The 25,852-nt window shown below is 39.9% G+C and overlaps 1 protein-coding gene across 2 annotated transcripts in view; it reads left to right on the plus strand.

Moving 5' to 3' along the window:
- Positions 1–25,852, plus strand: part of NWD2 (NACHT and WD repeat domain containing 2) — a 117,125-nt gene that overhangs the window by 53,209 nt on the left and 38,064 nt on the right. Inside the window, exon 3 of one of the 2 annotated variants that reach the window (XM_037530390.2) lies at positions 3,077–3,193. In XM_037530390.2, coding sequence (XP_037386287.1) covers positions 3,077–3,193 — 117 coding nt within the window. Of the gene's footprint in view, positions 1–3,076; positions 3,194–25,852 lie in introns of those variants that run through there. The other variant, XM_054688357.1, reaches the window with a different exon arrangement.

Consider the following 25,852-nt stretch of genomic DNA (forward strand, 5'->3'; position numbering starts at 1 on the left):
TAGAAGTACTGTTGATTTTCATGTATTATCTTGTATCCTATTTACTGCTCAACTCATTGGTCTTTTAGAAGATTTCTTAGATATACATTATCTTTAAATATAGATGAACTTTATCTGGATGTACTTTTTTCTTAGCTAATTCAATTTTCTTTCCTTTTTTGTTGTATTTTTTCAAATGTGTTACCACAGCATACCTGCCACCAAAACACCCATAGTCTTTTGCCATAGTCCATCTATCTCCTGACCCCACTCTGGTAGCCTCAGTTCTACAGTCAGATTTCTAGGATTTGTTTTGGATCATATTGTATATGAGTAAAATTATCCAGTATTTGTCTTTCGCCTCCTAACTTACTTTGCTTAATATGATCCCCTCTGGTTCCATCCATGTTGTCAAAAATGGCAAGATTTCATCTTTTGTAGTTGAGTAGTATTCCATTATGTGTATTACCATATCTTCCTAATCTACTCTTCTGTCCCTGGGGACTTAGGTTGTTGCCAAAACTTGGCTGTTGTAAATAGTGCCACAGTGAACACAGGAGTGCATATATCCCTTTGAATTAATGCTTTTGTATTCTTAGGGTAAATACATAGGAGTGGAATTGCTGGATCTCCTCTTTTTAATATTTTGAGAAATCTCCATACTGTTTTCCAATGAGATTGAACTAATCTACATTCCCAAGAACAGTTTATGAGAGCTCTTTTATTCTACATATTTGCCAACACTCATTTCTGGTCTTTTGATATCTTATAGTTGCTGTTTATATGATACCATTATACATAATTTTACTTCCTTTTACATAAGTTTACTTTCACCCTGTTTGAGTATATAAAGTATCTGTAGCCAATTAGTTGCATCATATTCTTATAGTCTGACAATCTATCTTTCTGCCTTTAACTATACCCCACAGCAACTCCTGTTTTTGTATTCTCTATTCCTCCTCTTTGCTTTGTGTGAACATTTTCTAGTGATGTAATATTTTAGTTTCTTTAATGATTTTTTTCATTACATTGTTTTCTGTGTCGTAATTATGTTAAAGCACATGCTTAAAATTTATCAGAACCCTCTTATAATACTTTAATTCCAGCAAGCTATACAAACATTACTCCTATTTCCTTTTCTTTTTGTGCTATTGTTACACATATGTCATCTGTTTTCACATTGTATATTGTCATAATTTATATAATTTTGCCATTTAAAAAGCTGAGGGAGGGCCTCCCTGGTGGCCAAGGGGTTAAGTACCGCACTATGAAGCAATCCACAGCCTCTGCAGCACGATTTTGATCCTTGGATGGCCAGGGAAAAACCCACATGGTGAGGCAGACCTCTCCTGTCTCGCCCGCTGCTCCCCTCTGCAGTATATTTTCAATCAATCTGCCTGTTCTGTTCCCCACTCTGTCCCTGGTGGATCCTCTCATCCCTTACATCTCTGGCCTGTACCCCAGCTCTTATATGCATAAATAAATAAATCTTTTTTAAAAATTAAATAAATAAAAAATAGAAAGCTGAGGGAAGAACAAGTATATAGCTTTTGTTTTATTAATCTTCATATTTACAATTTCTGCTTCTCTTCATTTGTCTAAACCAGACCTTCCTCAGATACATCCAAACAGTTTCAGCCAAAAGGATGGAGACCAGGCTCTGTGTATGGTTTCTAAATTATACATGACACAACTAAAAGTTATCACTCACATCACAGTAGATTAGTATGTTCTTGTTTTGATAGTATATTAGCAAATAGCCAAAAATGTTCTTATCCTAATGATATTTAGTAGGTATGGTTTTGTCCATTTAAATGTTGTGATGGTAAAATATTCTAAGTCTGCGCTCTCCAACATGGAAGTCAGTAGCCACATGTGGCAATGAGCACCTTGAAGAATTGAATTTTATATTCAATTTCTAATAACAAAGCTGGCAGCTCTCATACTGAACAGTGAATTCATAATCTCAGCTGTCCCCTTCCTTAATATTTTGTAGTTAAACTTTATAAAGTAGATTCATAGGAAGAAACTCCTGAAAATCAGTGCTGATAGTTTTGTTTGTTATAATGGACTGGGTCATAGAAATATTTTTGAAAGAAGCTGTTACATCTCAATCTGCTTTAGAGTCTTTAGAGAATTGGTAGGCACCATTCTGGTACAGACACACTCATATAGGGCAGTGACCACAAGATGGGAAATACAGTCTTGGGATCTGCTTGGGACACAGTAAGGGACCCCGCACTCTGCTTTGGTCTCACTGAATGCCATGCAGACCGCCATTAAGAAAGGGAGGTTCTTTTTTCTGCTAATGGGAAACAGGGAAGTGAGGAAATCTTCAAAGGCACGATTGGAAACATTCACCTTACACAGATAGCAGTTGAGTAAGGAAATGAAAACCATACCGCTCTCCTTAGCAAATTTTTTCAGAGTGTGCTTGTAAAAGTTTTAACAGGCTCTCAGAATGTTCCTAGGAGTCTTTGAAGTAGAGAGATAGAGGATCCCATTATCCTCACTTCTCTGTAGTGCATTCCTCATTGTTTGCCAATACATGTTGTTCAACTAAATATTGATGAAAGCCAAACTGCTTGCAGACAAAATAGACATGACCACAGTGTCTGTCCCTGGATAAAGTATGATAATAGCCAGTTCTTGGGTTACTATTTCTTTTAAGAAATAGAGTTGCTTAGGTCAAGGTCGGTAACAGTTAATGTACATTGTGGTTTTCCCTTCTCCTGTGCAGACATACCATAGCATTACACACTCTTAATTGTCTTGATGTGATAACCTTTCCCAGCTGCTTTCACACATTTTTTTTTGAAGTCCATTACCATTTCCATAATAAAAGCCTATACTGCAAGCAACTGACATTAACATTTTCATTTTCTCTGGGTCCATGTCAACATTATAATCAGTAACAAAAGAAGATACAATGTTCATCCACACCCACCATGGGGGAAAAGGTATTTCTCTCTTTAGATGATTCTGAAAATTTCTAAGGAAAAACACGCTACAAAGAGAAAGGTCACATTCGCTTGATGTTGTGAACAAGTACAGAGTCTACAGGTGAATTAATGTTTCCTCGTGTGTTGGTCCACAGGTCATAGATCTGTACTGGGGAGTCGATGAAGCGGAATGGGACAGCCCAGAGCTCCAGAAGACCCGCATGAAGCTGCTGGAGGATTGTTTGAAAACTTCTGCAGGTCCATGTTTTGTTGTGGGTATAAAAAAAATTAATGCTTTATATTAATGGTAGATGAATTTGAGAATTCTTGCTGATTTGTTAATTCTGTGGGGGGAAAATAACACCTCCTTTTCTATAGCTATTTAAATTTTTTAAACTGCCTTCTTACCCTCAATGTATGAGAATATAAAACCCTCAGCTTTCCATAAGAAGTTCTGCAAACCAACAGTAAATAATTTGAAGTAGTAATCAAAGCCATGACTTGGGTTTGAGAACAATTTCTGTACTACCTTGTGATCAGTACTAAGAATCTCTGTGGCAGCCCTATGGTAGTTATCTTAAATTTGCTTATATTGTTTAATGAATAACATCCTAGAGTCTCTCTCAATACAGAATCTCTGGCATTTTTTAAAATGACTGAAGCATTAAAGCAAACCAAATATATATGTCAAATCTGCCAGAAAACGGTATCCTATGAAGATAATTGTTTTTAAAGTGATTTTTCAGCTAGACATTTATTCTGAACAACAAATTTTTCAAGTAGAACATTATTATTTGTTCATTTTCTAAGTGCACTGTAGAGGCAATGGTAGTAAGATTTACTTGTAACTGTGTGTCAATGGATTATGGAGCATCACTGCCTTAATTTAGTTTAAGAAAGCCTTATTTGAGTCCACATAGATCTTACCCATTGATAGGGATGTTGCCCCTTTCCAACACTGACAGACCTGTGAATATTGTGAGAAGATGTACAATTAAAAGCTACATTCACTATAGCAACAAAAAGTCTTTAATATTTGCATAGTCATCTGTATTCACTTCTGCATAGGATTAGGAAAACAGGCAGAAATGACATCCGAAATATGACTAGCTGATAGTCAAGTTCTTACAGAGGACAATAGCATGCATTAAAGCTCTAATATAATCTTGTAGTATATGAATAAATTATTTATATACCAAGTACTTACTAATTGCCACTCTGGGCCAGAGGCTGGTCATAGTACTGGGAGTATGATGGGGTCCTCCTATGAAATTGATTTAACCTATGAATTGAATGAAAAATAGAACATTTTCTGTGGAGCTTATATTCTTATGTGAGGGGTTAGAGGAAATGGAGAGAGATGGCAAAAAATTCAGTAAAATATGGCAGGTGGTAGAAAAGAGTGCTATGGAGAGAAATACAGGAAAGAAGGAGAGGGAATACCAATGAAGGGAAAGATTTGTTATTTTCAGTAGAGTACTTGGTGGAGATCTCACTGATAAGATAGCTTTGGACAGAAGAAGAACAGAAAAGAACCAAGTGGATATTTGAGATCATGGTTTTCCAGGAAGAGAACTTGAAGACATACTTGGCATGTTCAGAGAACAACTATAGGAGCAATGTGAGCAAGAGAGGGGGACAAGAGGAGGCCAGATCATGGGTTCCATCAACTTGGAGTTGGCTATAAAGATTTCCCTGGTACTCCAAGTGTCAAGAGAAGCCACAGAGTGTTCGCAGAGGACTGCTCAATGAAAGTAATAGGTTTCTTGAAGTAATCTGACACATCCTAAGGCTTTTCCTTGGCTGATGGGTATAGAATAGAGGGAAGAGCAGAGACATCTATTAGAAAAGTACTACAATCAGACAAGAAGAATACATGGTTAGGAGCTTTGAAGATGCACTAAAAGTATACACTAGATGTCTAAAAGTACTACCCTGTGGTTTGAGCAGAATCAGGGAATCCTGAAAGCCACACTAAAAAGCCAAAGATCTGGTAGTGGGAGAGGAATTAAGACTTTTATCATGGGTTCTCAGGAGAAGAAAATGACAAGGTAGATTTCAGCTCCAAGTGAAACTGGAGTGTGTAGCTTTCAGATTCTGGGGTCACGCGTCCCCGCCGGGTTCAGACTGGCACTTCTTAGCTGTGTGACATTGGAGCATTGTCTTACTGCTCTAAGACTTAGTTTACTTATCTGTAAAAGGGAAGGAAACAGTTAAGTACCTCCAGCAGTCATTGTGAGGATAAAATGAAACTGTAGCACCTTATGGTTTCTCACATAAAGTAACCCATTATTAACATAAGTGCTACCATTATTAACATCCATCAAGGTCTTTTAAAGATGTAATGACCTGGCTCAAACTGCAATGAGTGCATCACCAACAAAGCTGTCACTAGAATAGAGACTACAGAGCGCTCAGGGAGGGGCTGTAGAAGAGATTCAAAGATGGGAAGATGAGTTAGGAGTTAGGGATCTCAATTGCTGTCTTCTCAACTGCTCTATCTTGATCCAGTCTTAGAAACCCAAGTGCCGGGGACCAGCCTCCGGCAAAATGTAGTGTCAGGGGTTCCTGAAAGGATGAGACGGCCTCGGCGACTTGTTAAGCGACTGAAACTCAGGGGCTGAGGGGAAGGGAAATGAGGTAGAATGAGGAGACACTGACACTTGGTGAGGTGCTAGTATCTTCTGCCGAGAGACTCAGCAGGTTCTTTATTTATACATTTTTTGCAAGCAGTGAGATTACATTATCATGTGCATAGAAACAAAGCAGAAACAATCAGTGCATCTCTTTTTTATGGGCTTTTGGCCACTACGTGCTCTCAGCAAGAAGGCAACCTTCAAGGCTAATAAAAAAGTAAGCCTTACACTAGAACTCATTGTTTCAACCAAACAATAACCTAAGACAGTGGATAGCCGCCAGTACATCCCTATCAGCTAAAACCTAAGCATCAAGAGACTATTCTATTCACATGGCCTTCAGCCGGAGACCAGGTGCTGCTTAGCTATCAGAACTTTTTCTATTTAGAAACTCCTAACTCAAATAGCTACATTTAAAAACTTTCCCAAGAAACTTCAAGAGAAGGCAAAAGAAGGACCTATTATAATTATTGTATTGTAATGCTTGTCAGGCATGTTCAATAAGTTGTCTCCCATTGTCAAGTGGGCCAAACTGCCCAACAACTAATTTTTAAACAAACAATTTTTTGTGCTATTTACTTACAGTATGCTGATACATATAATTTATTGCCTAATATACTTTCTGATAAATTTTTTTCTATGACCAAGAACAAAAAGCAAAGGATGCCAGATCTTCAGCCCAATGGTTTGAGGCCCTTTTTCTTAGCTGCATGTCAGTATCCTATCTGGCTGGAGCAACAAGGCCTCCTGCAGCACCCAAGAAAGAAAGAAATGTTCTCCTACTTTAATAACCATAGGTTCATACCCAAACTAACTAAAATGTAGTCATGGCCATTAATTCCAACAGATGCTGGTCAGGTAATGAATAATTTAAAGACTTTGCAAGTTGGTGCAGGTTCTGAGAGTAAAGGTTAACTGATAGAACATCAGTAACATCTTTATTGAGTGTAAACAAATCATTCGTTCCTCCTCCAGCTCTCTTGCATGTTGAAACTCAGGGCCACCATGATGAAGCCCTGTGGATGGAAGTAGGATTATTCACTCCGGTGATCCTAAATCACACATGGCTTATCTTACTGCTTATGGCCTTTCCAGTTGTAACTATGGTAATAGCAAGCATGTTTGTGATGCTTTTGAGCTCCAGTTTCCTTGCCCAGCACTTCCTTGTGATATTTCTAGAAGTCATGATGACCCCTGTGGGTTGCTAAACATGCTATTACTTCCCCTACTGCTAAAGACTATGGAAGGAAAATTGTACCATTGCTAAATGAAAGAGATGTTTTTATATCATCAAAGACTTCAGAGATACAGTTTTTATGTTCAGTACAGAAATTCAGGACTAAACCAAGCCTTCATTTTAAGTACCCAGGTAATTGACACCCAAAGTGAACTTGTACTTATGTGATGTATGTGCTTGGCACTTTTCAACTTTATTTCCTTAAAGTCCTGAGGTATATGGCCTGTGGTCCTAGAGACAGGCTGAACAGATGTTTGTACACATGCTTTGATCACAAAGAAGACAGGGTGATAAAGTAAGGGCACCTGGATATGTATCCAGTTCTACTTTCAGAGGATTAACACAGGAGACTTTCCATACTAAGAATATGTCATCTCTACCAAGGAAAAGCAGTGTATGTGGAGAAAGACATTAACAATAGGGAAAAAGCAGCCCAGAGTTGTTATTTTACAACTATAGCCAAAACCCTGATTCTGATGGGGCAAATCACTAATTTCACCATGCCTTAATGATCCCTCCATAAATAACAGTAAACTAAAAGCAAATGTTATTGTGTAAAAATGAAAAATGATGTAAAAAATATATAAAATAAAATAAAATTAGAAAACATAAGAAAAATCAAATGTTGAATAAATCTAGCAAAGGTGTTTTGTGGGAATCAAATGGGATGATGAACGTAAGCGTTTTTCATGAACTGTAAAGGGCTAAACAATGATTAGTTATTTTTATATTATAACTTAAATTATTTCCAAATGTGACTTATTTTCAATTATACTGGACATTTATGTGCTACTGGAAATTTTTTCCTTTAAAAATGTTGATAGTAGAGGGCCTCCCCGGTGGTACAGCAGTTGAGCGCTGGGCTACAAAGCTGCCTGCAGCCTCTACAGCACCAGTTCAATCCCCAGCCACCAGGCAAGGGTCTCACATGGGGCACAGACCTCTCCTGCCACCCGCTGCTCCCCTCAGCATGTACTTCCTCTGTCTGCCTGTTCTGCTCTCTGTTCTGGCTCTGGTGAATTCTCTCACCCTCCTGTGCTTCTGACTGTACCCAGTGCTTGTACAAATAAATAAATAAATCTTTTTAAAAAAATGTTGATAGTAGAAAATATTAAGGCTTGATTAAGACAGCTAAATAGTAGAGATCTTTAGTTCATTCTTAACAAAGACTATAAATTATGCAGAGTACATATTAACTTGCTAGATAGGGATTTACTGAGTGAGACCTTTACCTGTTCCCAAGTAGGAATTTTGACCAGGATTGCAGTTGACAGAGAGAGGTCACAATTGCATCCAAAGTCACTTATCTGCACTATTTTAAGTGGAGAAAATTGCCTGAAGCTTCACCATGTGGGAGGTTCAGCATCATCTGTACAGTCTGTCCCACCCAATTTGTCCATAAAAAAATTCTTTTTGCCACAATATGGCAGAATAGACAGGTTTGAATCACTTCCCTAAATCCAACTAGAAGGAAAATAAAGCTAGAATGAAAGAGTGGCTCAAAGGGAGATCTGGAGATTCTTTGGCAGACATAGGGCTTTCCTGTAACTTTTCCACTGATGTTGGTAATTTGCTGTGGGGACCGTGAGTGAAGAGGCACGGGTGGTCATGGCCCGCTCAGAATAGGCTGGAAGTAGTCACTGCTCCCAGCAGGCACAGGGAATATGACCAGAGAAACGTTCTAGAAAAGGTGCTGTGCAGGTCAGTGGCACACACACGTGCAATCCCTGGGAGCTCATGGCCAGTGGCAGGAATAAGGGAAGGTCCTTTCCTCTTCTTGAAAGTTTCAGATAAGGGGCCTCCCTGGTGGTTCAAGGGGTTAGGACGCAACCTATGAAGCAATCTGTAGCTTCTCCCAGCCTCTCCCGAGTTCAATCCCCAGCTGGGAGCAAAACACATGGCGCAGCAGACCTCGCCCAACTCACCCGCTGCTCCCCTCAGCAGTGTACTTCGGTCAATCTGCCTGTTCTGTTCCCCACTCTGTGTCTGGTGAATCCTCTCACTGCCCCCCCGCCCCCACCGCCTCTGGCCTATGCCCCAGCTCTTGTATGCATAAATAAATAAATCTAAAAAAAAAAGAGAAAGAAAGTTTCAGACAAAAGCAGGAAACTTCCCCATGGCACCATGCAGGTGGAGTTGATCCTGCCTCAGTCAAGTGAAAAACAGATATCAGATAGTTCCACTTGTTGTGGAATATAAATAACCAAGAACACATACTGGCAAAGCACCTCAAAAGTAATCTTGGACTCTGTGAAAAATAAACTGGTTATCAGAGGGAATAGGGAGAGGGAGGTGGGGATAAGAAGAGAAAGGTCATGGGCAGGGGCATATTAATGGAGGATGAGTAGAGTGCGTGCACACATGGAGATGTGAAAATATACCCAAAAATGATATAGATGTGTAAATAATGAACAAATTTTTAAAAATAATTTTTTTTAAATCTTTATGAAGGGACAGAGGGAATATGCCTTTTGGAGACATTAGGATCCATGTAAATACATTCATCCCCATACCTCCTCTTGTGTATTTATGGGAGAGGGACTTTTCTTCTTGTTATTCCTCCAATTCTGGGACACCCCCAAGAGAATTGCTATGGCATTCGCCATGATTAAGAAAGAATTATGAATGCAGTTTGAGAACTGACCTGGAACCTGTAGTAGGGGGGCCTCTTTCTTGGCAGAAATTGATAAAAGCAGGTACTCTGCTCACTTGAAGGACTAGAGTTTGGAAAAGCTTAACTGTATACATTAGGGTAATAGCCTCTAAGTGTGTGGGAACCCGGAGGGGTGCAGGCAGTGTCTCACTGCATTCCTGCAATCTTCAGTATGGGTGAAGTGGAGGATCACTGTGTGTGGGGGGAGGGGGGTGGAAGTCTGCCCTGGGGAGGCTAGGCAGGCACATGCACCCAGTAACTGCAGCATCAGGGAGCACTAGTTACCGATGATGGAGGCAGGTAAGAGGACATTCCATGACTTCATTTTCAGAGTGGCATTTCCTATATCATAGACTCAGAACAGGGAGAGTGCTCCCTGCAGTATGCAAAACTCTCCAGATTGCAGATACAAACATATGTAATGCTCAACATTGAACAGAGAAGCAGCCAAAGCCCAAAGAATGGGACAGCTGTCATCATTCTTACCTGAGTATAAACAGCAGATGCCAAAGCAGACCCTCTCCACAGACACACACACACACACACACACACACACACACACAGAGCCATCAGTGGCACACATGGCCATTACTTCACCTTCCACAAGCAGCTGTTCACAGCTGCTATTGAGACCAGCTTTCACAACACAGAAAGCAGAAACCCAGGTACCTATATTCTGCACCGGGCCAGATTTCAAACAAGAAATATTAAAACTTAAGGGACTGGACTGAGAAATTTATGTTAAGCAAATTTGTTTTTCCACTACGTAGAAGAGTAAATACACAACATAGATGTTAACTGGTTAAAAACTTAAAACATCCATATTGCAAATCACTGAGTGACATTCAATTAAACTTGACTTACAGTGTGTAGGTTAGTTACCACCTGTGTCACCACTCTCCTTCATCTGGATGCCTACTGGATGGTCAGACTCAAGTTTGGTTTGTTTGGTTATTTTTTTTTCAATATTTTCAGTTAGAGAAAATTATAGATTGAGAATTCTTAAATCATTGAATTTGAAGGAATTCATGTTTTTAAAACTTTCTAGCTTTGGAAAACATTTTACCTACATTCTAATATAAAATTGAAGTTACTATTCAAAGTATACTAAGTAAAATGCACATATGAAAAAGTGCTTAATCTTGGTTTTGTACTTTAACAGAATGTACAGATAGTTTGTATGACTTCACACGTTTAGCAAGATGTACTAAAATGAGAAAATAAGTCATTGAATCAACTGAAAAGTGAACTAAATCAAATTTTCCTAGTCTTTTCTATAAAATTTATTTATTTTTTTTATTTATACAATAGCTGGATTACAGGCCAGAGGCATGGGAGGGTGAGAGGATTCGCCAGAGACAGAGTAGGGAGCAGAACAGGCAGACAGAGTGAAAGCACTGCTGAGGGGAGCAGCGGACGAGACAGGAGAGGTCTGCCACGCCACGTGGGAATCTCCCTGGCTGGCCAAGAATCGAACCCACACTGCAGAGGCTGCGGACAGCTTCACAGCGCTGCGCTCAACCCGCTGCGCCACCAAGGAGACCCTTCTATAAAATTTAAAGTAAAAAAACTAAAACCTCTCATTTTTCATAACTTAAAATTCCACAAAATAAACTCAAAACAAAAATAAATTGTTCTTTCTCCATGTGATTAATGAAAGTTTTGCTTAAGACATTGGTGACCTCAGAAACATCAATTCCAAAGAGCACCTGCACCCCTATGTTTATAGCAGCACTGTTTACAATAGCTAAGCTTTGGAAACAACCCAAATGCCCAAAAATAGATGACTGGATCAAGAAGATGTGGTACATATACACCATGGAATATTACTCAGCATTCAAAAAAGATAAGCACATGCAATTTGCAGCAACATGGATGGCGCTGGAAGGGATCATGCTCAGCGAAATAAGCCAGAAAGAAAAAGAAAAATACCAGATGGTCTCACTCATAGCAGGAATCTAGAAAACTTAAATAAGGGACCAGGAAAATGAATAACTATAAGAAAGTGAAAATCAGAATCAACAAAAAACTATGAAACAGAGACACTTTTGGGGGGGTGGGGAGCGGGAGGGGAGGGATTGGGATCAGAAAGGGGGGGTTGCAATTGTATGGGGAATATAAAAATAAAATTTATTATTTAAAAAAAAAAAGACATTGGTGACCTATAACAATGGCACTTCTTTGTCTATTTAATATGTGAGTCATGAAAATATTTTGATACAAGTGGTGTGGTTATTTCAGAATAAGGTTGTAAGAGGAGGAAAGCAATGACATTTTAGCCTCAGGGAAAAAGATAAAGGTGGCAGAATGGGGAAATCAGAATCTTAATGATAAATGTTGGAGGCGGCCACCCCACGTAGTGAGCAGAAGGGCCTTGACCCGAGTCCCTAAGGCATGGGAAAACACATGCGTCTCGGAGGAAAACCTCTGGGTGACAGGACTTGGTGTTGAGAGCCTGGAAGTGACCTGCGTACATCTCCACAGTTTGAGAATAACAAAAATAATGAGCGAACTTCCCAGGCTCTGGCTAGGGGGCGATAAGATTATGTGCGTGAGAACTAACCACCTGGTACCCTACTGTCTGAAGTAAATAGATAATAGCAAGAAAATAGACTAATCACTCATACATGTTATCATTATATGGTATGCTTTGATGTTACACCTGCTGCAATTAAAATAGTATATAATGAGCACTAAGACAATAAAGATTTACTGCATGCTAGACATGAGAGTCCCACATGTCTGATTTCTCTCACCGTCGTGTCCCAGGTCTCGGACTCACTAGAAGTCCACAGATAAACACTACTTAATGTTTAATTCTTAATAATTTTACCCTAGAGTCTAGGATTATTTTGAGTATTTGACTTTTCCTTAGACAAATAGTTAAAATTTTTGGTGGGTTTTTGCTATAACATCCAAGGAGATTCTATTCTAAAAAAATAGCTGTTGTGAATGTGATGTGAGGTGAAAGAATGCATCAGAATTTTTCACCAAAATTCATACACAGGGCCTCCCTGGTGGCTCAGGGGGTTAAGATGCAACCTATGAAGCTGTCTGCAGCTACTGCAGTATGAGTTCAATCCCCAGCCAGGTTGCTACCCACAGGGTGCAGCAGACCTCTCCTGCCTCGCCCACTGCTCCCCTCAGCAGTGTATTTCAGTCAATCTGCATGTTCTGCTCCCCACTCTGCCTCTGGTGAATCCTCTCCCCACCCCACATCTCTGGCCTGTACCCCAGTTCTTGTATGCATAAATAAATCTTTTTTAAAAATTCATACACAGTAGATCAGTAAGAATTACACAGGAAATACTACTCTTGAGAGAATCCTGAGTCTGAGTGCCATGTCACTAAGACAGTGACAGAGGATGACACTATCCCAGCTTCACTCCCAGGAACAACTAACAATTAGCCAGGAACTGGACACCAATGAAAGACTCCCACAGAGTAGCGGGGCAGCTGAAGCACCCCTGCACCCCAAAGACCAACACAGATCACCTTAGAAGAGATGCCATGAAAATGTACACATCAGCATGAGAGAAAGTAAGTGGAGAGAGATCTGTAGAGACAGTGGGCTCTGGGGTTGGCGGGGAGCAGATTGCAGGGCTGATGGTCCAGCCGGAGACTTTGGAGTAGGGAGAGTAAAGACTGTTGAGACATAGCCAGTGGCCCAGATGAAGCACAGGTGGAGGAGCCAAGACATTCCCCAGCAACATAGACCCCACCAAGGAGGATGACAGAGAAACTGCTCTTGGCTACACTCACGCCTCTTCTTTCCTTCAGATTTGACTGGTGCTGTGAAGTGCACCAGTGGTGGGTGGACCACGGAGCTTCAGATCTGGGTCCCCAGGGGGTTGACAGCAGTACTAAACATGTCTGTGTACAGGATAGCGACTGGTCCCCTCCAAATCCCTTCTCCATCCTGCTGATACATTAACTACTACTTTCTGGCTTAAGTACCTCCAGAACCCACGAGGAACGAAGAAGCTAAAGCCATAGCACCACCTGCTGGAAATGTACGAGATAAGCAGCTCATTTGTAAGTTGCCCATCCAATTCCCAATGGACAAGCAGGAAAGTACATCACCTGAGACTTCAGGTGATGTGACATCACAGGAGAGAACAGCTCTTCAGAAACGAAGCATGGAAGAATATAAAATACTAATGGATAATTAATTCAAACTAGCTATAATTAAGAAATTCAGATACAGGAAAACAATGAACAGAAGGTAGAAATTGAAACTAACAGATTCAGCACTTGCAGAAATGTACCACAGCTGTGGTACATTAAGGCCATTTGTGACAAACCATCAGCCAACATACTCACTTGGTGAAAAACAAAAATTTTCCTCCAAGATCATGAACAAGACAAGGATGTCCACTATCACTACTGTTACTCTGCATAGTATTCAATAAGATCAGAAAAAATATAAAATGTATCAAATCAGAAAGGAAGAATTAAAACTATTATTTGCAGATGATAAGACAAAATACACAGAGTCAAAGTCTCTTTCTGCCAGTTTATTTCTTTTCTTCTACTTAAAAAAATACAGTTATGGTACCAAACACCCTGTTCCAGTTCTGTGGAATTCTTTCACATGCAATTGAATGAGTCAGATAAAATAATCACTGGCCTTGGGTGCAATGTACTCTTCTCTGATGGGGAATGAAGTACTGTTGGCCAAGGCTTTATTAAGATTACTTTAGCCAACCATTAACTGTAGTACACTTGGACATTTTAATTGAACTTCCCTGGACAGAGAAACTTGAAGCTGCCAAAACCTGTGCTTGAAAATGCCTTAAGTGCAAATATGAAAATAAAGATTTTAGATTCCCCCCTCCCACCGCTCCCTTATACTTACCCAACATCCACTCACAATAAAAAGTACAAGTCTGCTGTATCAAACCCCTCGAAATTCTGCATGCAGTTCTGGAAATGCATGTTTCACACTGTTGTTCAGTAAAACAACCTGCAAATGTGTACAGTGCCTATCATATATAAGGCAGTGAAGTTCTCTGAGCAATTCCTGAGTACTCTGTGCTCAGAGGAATGAAAGTAACATATGATCTGTCCTGTTAAGTTCCCACCTACAGAGAGGAGGGGGGTATACCCAGTTAAATATAGTTTGAAAAATGTGTTAATTTGGGGTTAGACCAGTACCACAGGAGACAAATGGAGAAAGTGACTCTGTGGCTGAGAAAGGAGCTCCAGAGAAAGTGATGTTTGCGCTGAAGCACGAGGACTAAGAGCTTTCCATCTCTAAATGTAGAGAAGTAAAAAAGAGAGATGGTCATGGATTAAAGGCATGTAAGAAATAGGATTGATCGCTTCTCATTCTTTTGCCTAAGATCAAGTGTAATAAGCAGTAGGGTTGATAGTGACTATTTAAATGTAGAGGTGCAGGAGAAGAATGAATGAACGTGTGTATGCCAATTCCTAGGGTATGATTGCTTATATCCATCCCATAGTCATAGATGCTTAAATAGACACACGAAAACATACCTATAGAATAGCCTACAACCCAAAATTTACAAAAGGTAATTGTTTGTGGAAAATAAAATGTTAACTATCAAGAATGTGTATACAATCAGGGGTCTCCCTGGTGGCCGAGAGGTTAAGTCTCAGCTCTAGCACTGCTATGGCCTAAGTTCCATCCTGGCCAGGGAGCTACCCACAGGGCGCAGCAGACTCTCCTATCTCGCCAGCTGCTCCCCTCAGCAGTGTATTTCAGTCAGTCCACCTGTTCTTCTCTCCATTTTGTCTCTGGTGAATCCCCACACCCCTTGCATCTCTGGCCTGCACCCCAGTTCTTCAATGCAAAAAAAAAAAAAAAAAAAGAATGTATAATAGTCTTCAGTACTCACAACCTCTGTTTTCTTCCTGATTCTTTTCTGTCTGCACAGTACAGGAGGAGAGTGAAGCTGGTAACCCAGAGTATGCAAGAAGGAAGTGTAAATGTGCAATCAGTATGCACCATGAAAATTCTATGACTACTTCTCTTGTTGCTTTTTGCTTTTCCTTTTCAAAGTATCAGGGAAGAAGAAATTTTGCAAATGTCTGTTGTGAGTCAAAGCATTAAGTATGGAGATCAAAGTAATATTCTCCCAGCTTGGAAATAAGTGGGTACGGACACGGTCTTGGAGGACTTCTGTTTGATGGCCCCTCTGTATTCTCAACTGTCCACAGCAGCCCCCAAAGCAGCAGGAGGTCCTTCACTGCTTTCTGGTCTTCCCTTTCTTTATTTAGCACCTGCAATGCTGGAGGACATGCAGGTGCATTTGTGGGTCTACCTTTGCTCCTCCCTGCTTTCCTGCTCTGCTTTTGCCGAAATCATTTCCCCAGCAGTCTGCAGAAGTGAACAGTTTGTTAAATATGTCAGCATTTTAATTTATACAGGAGATCTCTGATTATAGAAGGGGTAATAGTTTAATTTTAAATTGGGAAGGCGGGATCTTATTTTTAGTTAATATAACATTTGCACATTGTTATGCAAAAACATGAATTTTTTTTCTTTTTTTTTCCTAAAAGATTTATTTATTTATTTAAACAAGTACTAGGTACAGTCAGAAGCACGGGAGGGTGAGAGAATTCACCAGAGCCAGAGCAGGGAGCAGAGCAGGCAGAAGGACCGAAGTACACTGCTGAGGGGAGCAGCAGGCGGCAGGAGAGGTCTGCGCGCCATGTGGGACCCTCCTCCAGGGGCCGGGGAGCAGCCGGGGATCGAACCAGCACTGCAGAGGCTGCGGGCAGCTTCACAACCCAGCGCTCAACCGCTGCGCCACCGGGGAGGCCCAACATGAATTATTTTTAATAAGTGTTTCAAGTTTTCCAAACCAATCATTATGATTAGTGTTTCTGCACTAGACTCAAATACACATATACCGTAAACAATACTATACATAACTTAAGACATAACTCTTCATGCAGTGGATGGCCATGGTGCTTTCCTTTAAATATAAAATTCTTTTTTTGCCCCCAGATGGGAGCAGGCTTGTATTTTTATCCAGTCTTGGGAGAGACAGCTGAGTAAGCCTTTGGAAGAGGCTTTGAATTATGTCCTTGTGAAAATGGATATTAATTGGTCTCCAACTTGAATCAGTTATAAATATAAAGGTGACCCTGATTAACCAACAACAGGAAAGCAATTGTATCTTAATTGCCTATAGCTCTGTTTGAACTGGTGAGGTCCTAGACTCAACTTTACAAATCCAGCAGATGAAAATAAACGTAAAAAGAATCTAGATTAATCACATTATATCCATTTCTAGTCTTCGTTTCTTCAAGAGAGAAAGAATAATGAGGCTAAACGTTTAATTACAAGATGTTCAGCCTCACCTTTGCTTTTGCGCTTTGTAGAACATCTTGTAACTATGTTATCTGACATGAACACACATACAGATTAAATTAAGCACTGCTTTTCAGCCTACCTGTGGAAACTTAGACAGTGTGAGCCGAGGGCCTGGGTAGCACCACATGCACCGACACATTTCCTTTACTTCTTATTAGTCATACTCATTTTTTTCTCTAATTTCCTCTTCATAGATTATCAGAATAGACTATTAAACTGTTTCTTTAATAAAGTTCAGAGTGGAAAATTGCTCCTGTTAATTTTATCAATGATGTGATCATTATTTCTGCTATTATTTTAATTAAATCTGTTGAAGTTTCTCAGGAGGATAAGGAGAAAAGAGAATTGACTTTTCTCAATTTGGCATGTACAATTGATAATTATGGTTGACATGAACTGGCTCATGTTTGCTTGAGGGTGCCGAGTGTCTCACTGCTAGTCTTTGACATTATAAGCCCATCAACTGAATTATCGCCCTGGAGAAAATGTTAAAATATGTACTCATCTCCTATCTAATTCTTCCCTGTAGTGCAGAATAATTCTTCTTTTCTTGAAATTTATTCTGATGCAAAGAAATGAATTCTTACAATGGCAAACCTTTAATGTATTTTAGCAGTGTCCTTGAATGAAGCAGAACTGTATTCATGGCGAAGACATCCATAAAGTTTGTGAAAAGAATGCAACAAATTTTAGGAGCTCAAAAAGCCATCTCACTTCTTGAAATCTCATGTATTTTAATAAGGCAATTAGTAGTACCCCATTCATATTTGTATATAGAAAACACACTACTACAGAATCCTCTTAAATCATCATTAGGTGAAACTAAAATGTTTCATCTGAGTAGTAATTGTACACGCTGTATAAATTGAAGCAATTTTTATTTGTATCCCATTTTACCAAACTAAATACACATTTGACATCTTCATTTCCAAGAAAAAGGCCAGCTCTTCATTTTGGAGATTTAAGGATCTCTGTAAACTAATCCAACAGTAGGATGCTTATTTGGGATATATCACAAGTACTTTATGTGGATTAATTCATTTGCTCTTCCCGCTTACTTATGAGGAAGTAGCTGTTGTTACCATCATTGTACAGATGAGGTCACTGAGGGAAAGAAGGGGTCCTGGCTCTGGACTCTGGGCAGCTCTGATCTGGGGAGGGGAACGCAAGGCATGAACCCAAGCGGTCTGGCCGAAGCTTCCATGTTAACCATTCCCTGGTGCTGTGTCGCAGTTTCTCTTTGCTCAGATTTTGTTTCCTCTGAATTCAATTCAACCTACAAATTCCTTTTAATCAACAGGTCTTAAATTCCCCTTGGAGCATAAGTGCCTGTCTATAAATCGCCTTTTTAGAATGTCTTCATCTCATATATATCAAGGTCAAAGTATAGCATGCCAGACTTCACACTTCCCCCAGTTCCAATCAATATTTTCCATCCTATGTTGAGCACACTTACAGGCTGGTGCAGTGTAGTACAGAACACTGTGCATTTCTGGGAAGGATTACTTCATTTCTTTGTCTCCCATAAAAATCCCTCACTCCTCTAATCCTTGGGGAGGAAGTGAATACAAGAATACAGATTTATACTATAATTACCCTTGGCTATCACAGCTTTATGATGAACTGTGAAAATACAAGGCAAAGAAACAAATTTACAATGCTAAAACCAAGAGAAAATTAGGAAGAAATTCAACTTGCTGTAAGACATGTAGAGCTAATTGAGATACATAAACATAAACTGATAAATAATGTTACTAGCAAACATTTCCTTGGTATTATTTACCTGCCAGGTGTTATTCCACGTTACACTTGTGTAACTTCGTGATAGTAGTAATAATACAGGTGCTATTCCCATTTTACGCATAAGGAAACAGGTACACAGGATTAGGATTTGAAGCCTGGCAGACTGACTGAGGGTTAGGGTCTTAACCCTAAGACCTTAGGGTCTCAACCACTGTAAGCATTTCTCCTGTCACTTGGTAGGAGATGCTTTGTTCTGACCTTACGACATACTCTACTTCAAAATCCAGGTCAGTTCCATGAAGAGTAATGGGCAGTCGTCCTTGACTGAGCACGGAAGGCTTTCCAAAATACTTAAGGTTCATTCAGTAAAAATTGGGGGGCTGCAAATCACCATTAAACAAGGAAAATGATGGAGATTTGCACAGAAGGCTTTCCAAAAGATTTCAGGTTCATTCAGTAAAAAATCAGGGGCTGCAAATCACCATTAAACAAGGAACATGATGGAGATTAGGCAGTTCATCATAATCTGGCATAGATATTGCCAACAACCTCTTGCTCGTGGTTGCTGAGGTGAGGTATAAATCCAGATATTGTTATTCTAAAATTCATTACTTTAAGGCACTGTGTTAAAGAACTTTATGCAAATTTTTTATCATATTGCCCCATGAGATATATTTTTAAATTATTTTAATAAGTGTATATTATATATAGTATCCTAACATATGAACAAACTGTTACGTGTTTAAACATTGCCTATTTTTAAACATGTAGGTCACTCCTGTTTATTATTAAGATTAATATATTTAACATCTTCCTGAATATTGTGTTGGCCTGATTGTTTTCTTTGAGGACAAACTCCAAGAGGCGGAATCACTAGGTCCAAAGTCATGAATGTTTGTGAACCATCCTGGTTTTCTACTTGGTTTCTGGAAAGATTCTGCAATTTGTGATTTTGCCCAGAGAAGATGAAGGTGCACACCTCACAGCAACCCCATCAGCCCTGAACATTGCCACTCTTTACAACTTTTATATATTTGAGAGTGAAAAACAAAGGCTGTCTTATTTCACATCTTTGGCTACTAGTAATGTTTAATGTCTTTATTAGCCATAGGAATATTGGAGTGGTTCACCTGTTAATTCCTACCTCTGAGAAAGTAGCAAATTATTCAGAACACAGTTTATTTTTGTCGGAGGCTCTAGACCAAGATCAAGGCCTTCAACTTTTAAGAAAAAAAAATTGAAATCACTATACTAAATATATTGTTCTCATACAAAGGCTGATATGGGAAGTTATTAATTACTCCTAGAAATCTAGGTTGATCCTTAATCTTACCTCTAGTTTCCCCTTCTTTATTTTTTTTAATCTTTTTTTGTTAAATAGGAGTGTGTATTTTGGGGTTTTTTTAAGATTTATTTATTTATTCAAGAGCTGGGGTACAGGTCAGAGGTGCAGGAGGGTGAGAGAATTCACCAGAGACAAAGCGGGAAGAAGAACAGGCAGATGGACCAAAGACACTGCTGAGGGGAGCAGCGGGTGAGACAGGAGAGGTCTGCCGCATCATGTGGTTTTCTCCCTGGCTGGCCGGGAATCAAACCTGTGCTGCAGAGGCTGCGGATAGCTTCACAGCATGGCACTCAGCCCTCTGCACCACTGGGGAAGCCCTAGTTTCTCTTTCTTTAAAGTGGTGAAAGTGATAACACTTTATTGTAAATATTAATATAATACACACAAGGATTTTGTGCACAAATAGCCTCTGAATAGTAGCTATTTTAAAATATTGCTCCATGCCTTCATGACATTACTAGGAGCTCTATTTCAACTTAAAGTTTTCTATATATTTGTCAATAGATTATGAATTCTCAGAAGGAGTTTTCAATTTTGTCTCCAATACTTCACATAAAGCCTGCCATGTATTAGCAATACCCATCTATGTGCTAGGCTGAAGATAAAATCTCCTTCCAAAGGACATTTTGTGATTAGATGTCAAGAGTCCATCTAACTATACTCTAGAACATTTTATCATTTTCCTATTCAGAATTTTTCAAAATAAAAATCCACAAATTCAGGTTCCCCGAGGGAGCTTTGAGAGTTTTAACTATTGCTATCAGCTTTTTTTTTTTTTAAAGATTTATTCATTTATACAAGCACTGGGTACAGTCAGAAGCATGGGAGGGCGACAGAACTCACCAGAGCCAGAGTGGAGAACAGGCAGACTGATGAAATGCACCGCTGAGGGGAGCAGCGGGCACGGCAGGAGAGGTCCACGCGCCACGTGGGACCCTCGCCCTGTGGCCTGGGATCGAACTGGCGCTGCAGTCTCAACCGCTGCGTCACCAGGGAGGCCCAACTAACAGCTCTCTTTAGGAAAGTTACATGCCAGCATCACAGAGGCCAAATTCAAGGGCAGATGAAAAAGTAGTGACCTCCCCAGTTACAATGAGCTTGATGAACGAGATGTAGTGAACCACAATGTGAACCCCAGCAAATGAAGAAGGGCTCACCCCCTTCCATTTCTTGCCATTGAAAGAGAAATATTTTTCAGAAGACTCTCGATATTCAGTATGGTGAAACACAAAAAAATGAAATTCACTGACAAGTTTTGGTAAAGACCTGCCAAACATCGTTTTTAAAAATTATTTTCATTGTCAAAACAAAGTTATTACAGAGATTTGGGGAAAATATTCTCAGAATAAATTCACATAAAGCATTTTATGTGAGAACTCTACAGGAAAAATGTAATTTTTTAATCATAAAAATACATGGTTTGGATGATGATGATTAAGAAAATAACTTGGTATTGTCTTTTGTACCTTTATCCAGCCCCCTCCCCAACTTATGGGCCTGTGTATTCACCACATCCTTGCTCACAACCACTTTACAAAGCACAATGATGGGTTTGATCTGGAGCACTTTAAGTGTTCTATTATTATACTTCCCTAGACTGCTGTCTGAAATGAAATACACAACAGTCATTATGAACAGTTTCCATTTTATTATCTAAGCTTTCTCAAAAAAAAAAAAAAAAAAGGCCAAATAAGAGTATAATGAGCTCTTCGTTAAGGAAATACACGGATGTGACAGGGTGTCATTTAATTCACTTAGCTATCATTTGGTGCGATGATCTACAATTTCCAGAAAGTCAGGAAGAAACTCCATTTTTCTTTTGCAGCCAAGGTTGATACCAACCAGGCTCAAACCTGCTTTTGCCAAAATCGTAGGACAATTCCTTGCCCTGTTATGCAATTACCTTTCTGCTGCCTCTAGTGTTTTGCCTTATTTCCTTGAATCTTTTTTTATTTGAGTGACCTTTGAGTCAGAGGGACTTATAATTTAGTGACTGTTATAAAAAGTGTTTTTCAATACACCCCCATGTGTCCTCTCTAAATGTTATTTTATAAATTATTTTTCAAAAAACTAGTTTCTCTGTAATGCTGGGCTCAACGACTGCTTTCTTTAAAAATTGAGAAGTTTATAGAATTGGGCATTTTGCTGCAATTCACAAGGACTTATTTGTCGTTTCAAAACTGCTGAGGGAAAGGACATTTGTTTTTATAGTTTTACAATTAGAAACTATAAAATTAATGGCATAGCTTGATTTCATTGGTGTTGAGGTCATAAAACTGACTACTGTTTCAATACCCGTTTTATAACTAAACTTTCACATCATCATATAAAGGCAAACCAAAGCTTGCCAAAGGCTGAATAATTTGGGCTCTTCCCTGTTCCCCCCCCCCACCAAGATCTTCTTTTCTCTCGTTGTCTTCACAATTCAGTGGAAAAATCACATGGCAAGGTTCATGAATTTGCCTTATGTTTTTGTTGTACTTAAGGTTTGGGAAGGACAGTACTTTTTGGTCTTTTTGCAGGGTTTTCAGCAACTGTGATGGACACAGTTAATGCAATCAGTGAATCCCAAGAATAGCAATAAATATAAGAAATTATTTGGGGAGCACTATTTCCATATTTTAAACCATTTTGTCCTACCAATAGCATGATGAAGAAGGTGTTTTGTAAACTCCAAAGCACAGGGGCATTGAATGGATTGCCCAGAGTAACACAGTAAGAGAAGGAGCCAGGACACAAAACCCTGATGAGTTTGGCTCTGGGTCCAATATCTCTTGAGCCATGAACTGTGTCATACAAAGCCTGTTTCACAGCCTATGTTATCATTCAGTCCACTAAATATCTCCAGGAGATATTTAGTGTTATTCTGTTTCTTCACTTTATTTTTTTTTAAGATTTATTTATTTTTATACAAGAGCTGGGGTACAGGCCAGAGGCGAAGGAGGATGAGAGGACTCACCAGAGACAGAACAGGGAGCAGAACAGGCAGACGACCTAAATACACTGCTGAGGGGAGTAGCGGGCGAGACAGGAGAGTTCTACCGTGCCATGTGGGATTCTCCCTGGCTGGCTGGAAATCAAACCCTTGTACAGAGGCTGTGGGCAGCTTCACAGCGCTGTGCTCAACTCGCTCAACAGGGAGGCCCTGTTTCTTCACTTTAGTAAATGGAGACAGAATCATGAAACAGAACTGACCAAGCCAGGCAGGTGTAAATGACAAAGTTGCCTTAGGCCCAGCCTGCTGACTGCCTGCCTCTGACTTGCCTTTCATACAGTGCCTCAGGGAGGTTTGATTGTTGTTTTGCCAAGGAACATCTTCATTAAGTGAAAACTTAAGCTATAAGACAAATGAAAGGCAGGATGTTCCTCGATAAAGCAGTGTGTACTGAATGCTTAGACTTCTGCCCTCACACATTTCCATTCACCCCAAGGGGCTTCTAAAACAACTCCAGGGAACACAGTGGGAATGCATGGCTTTACCCAATGTTATCTTCCCCAAAATGTCAAGAATAGTCTTGTTCTCCCCTAGAAAAACTGGGTGATAGAGGAGAAATTAGCAATAGAGAGGGCAAAAATTACCAGAGGCTGAGCATGGACAGAGAGGCAAGCTCTTCTTCAGTTGGTTAATTCAGGATTCAAACTTGTTTCTTGACCTGTGGGCTTCATCCTGTGGCTCATTTGTAAAATACTGTAAAGAATTCATTGGGGGGGTGTCTCCCTGGTTGCACATGGATTAAGCACAGCACTATTAGCTATCCACAGCCTCTGCAGCATGAATTCTATCCCTGGCCGGCCAAGGAGCAACCCACATGGCACAGCAGACCTCTCCTGACTAGCCCACTGCTCCCCTCAGTAGTGTGTTTCAGTCAGTCCACCTGTAATGCTCCCCACTGTCTCTGGTGAATCCTCTCACCCCCACACTTCTGGCCTAAAACTCCAGTTATTTTATGCATAAATAAATAAGTCTTTTAAAAAATTCATTGGGAAAAAATAATTAAAACTTACACAGTGACTTATACAGTGTTGTAAACCAATGCTACCTCAGTACATACATGTATACATATGTGTGACATTGAAGGAGAAAAATATTTTCTACAAAAAATAATTGATGCATCTCATCAAGTGCTTCTCATAGACTGAATACTAAGCATTCTTTCATGTAATTCTTAAGCAAATTTATGTGGGTATTGCTATCCCCAATTTATAAATGAATAATTAAGGCTCCAGAGATTAGCTAGCTTTACCAGTGTTATTAGACCAGAAAATTATAGAGTTGGAATTCAAAACCACATCTGTTTGACTATAAAGTCCCCTTAAGCTACATAGGATTAGGGCCTCCCCTGGTGGTGCAGGCGGTTGACCGCTGCGCTGTGAAGCAGTCCATAGCCTCTGTAGCACCTGTTCGATCCCAGCAAGGGTCCCACATGGTGTGGCAGACCTCTCCTGTCACGCCCGCTGCTCCCCTCAGCAGTGTATTTCATAAATCTGCCAGTTCTGCTCCCTGCTCTGTCTCTGGTGAATTCTCTCACCCTCCCTCACATCTGGCCTGTACCCTGGTTCTTGTATAAATAAATAAATAAATCTTAAAAAAAAAAAAAAGCTACATAGGATTCAAGATAAAGCTCTTAACATGTCGCAGGTACATAGTAGGCAGTCAATAAATGTCTTAAAGAGACAGCATATTCATTTCCGTGTATAGACTCTGAACTCAGACTGTTGGATTCAAATATATTCACATAATATATAACCAGGGACAGTGTTTTCCTCTTTCTAGGCTTCAATTACCTTATTTATAAAATTGGGATAATATTAGCGCCTACAAGACAGCTTTTGTGATGCTCAAATGCTATTTTTCTTAGTACAGGGCCTTACTCTAGTGTGCATTAAATGCTAGCTATAGTTATCCCTAGAACTGTGATGCTAAAGAATGAGGGACTGGAGACCCAACAAAGCAGATTTTCTAAGTAGCCAACATTATCTCACTTGTTTTCACGAAAACTTTTACGAAGTGGGTGCTACATTATGCCAGTCTTACAAATGGTATTTTGAGAGTTTATAATTTTCCTCAAATGTTCATGAGGTTGGAATGTGAACCCAGGCAAGGTGGAGTCCTGAACCCTCATTGTCATGCTGCGTCAACTCCAACAAACTATTTACTATTTAACCCAGACTTTCCCCAGGTGTGGTGGAGCCCAGGGGTGAGGGACTTAGCAGATCAGCAACTTGCTCTTCATTTTCCTTGACTAAATCCAGAGAAATAACTGAGGTGGTTGCAGGAATCCAGTCGATGGGAAATAAAGCATCACCTTTCATGATTAAGCTGTTGAAGAACATGGCTTAGACTTGATGCCATGCAAACTCATTAATCCTTCATAAATCAGAATGACCTACCCGCTAGCAAGTCTGACACCCACCAAGCCCTCCCTGTCGAGGATGAGAGCTGAGTGAAGGCTTTCTGTGAGCAGACAGGTCCTCAGAGAAGGCCAGGTCACTCAGATCTCATCCTGTTTTCTGTCACCAATATGAGAAAAGGGACTTCTTTCCCATCAGGATGAGTGAAGGTAGAGAAGGAGCAGGGGCGTTACTGTAACAGAGCACCTCCAAATAGAACACTCTAGATGCAAGTTAAAATCATAGTGAGGTACCATCTCATGCCCTCAAGAACGGAGCACAATAAGACCCCCAACAAGTATTGGAGAGGATGCAGAGAGGATGAATATGCAACAGTAAATATTTGTTGCAATCTCTTACTGTGTCATCATTTAGTCTGAAATGTGACTCCTGTGGAAGATTTTCACTGAATCCACAAATCTGTTCCAATGGGAGAGTCGCCCTAAGAAGATTCCTGAACTGAAAACACTGCTGGTATCTCAGGAGCCTTCTGAGAACCATTTGCTCAGCTGTGTTCTCCTATTAAAACACTGTCTCCCTCAGTTTTTGATTGAATATTAAGAGTATTTTTCTGTGTAGTC

Source organism: Talpa occidentalis, unplaced genomic scaffold (assembly GCF_014898055.3).
Source record: "Talpa occidentalis isolate TD23 unplaced genomic scaffold, MPIMG_talOcc4v2.1 talOcc4.6, whole genome shotgun sequence".
Classification (NCBI taxonomy): Eukaryota; Metazoa; Chordata; class Mammalia; order Eulipotyphla; family Talpidae; genus Talpa; species Talpa occidentalis.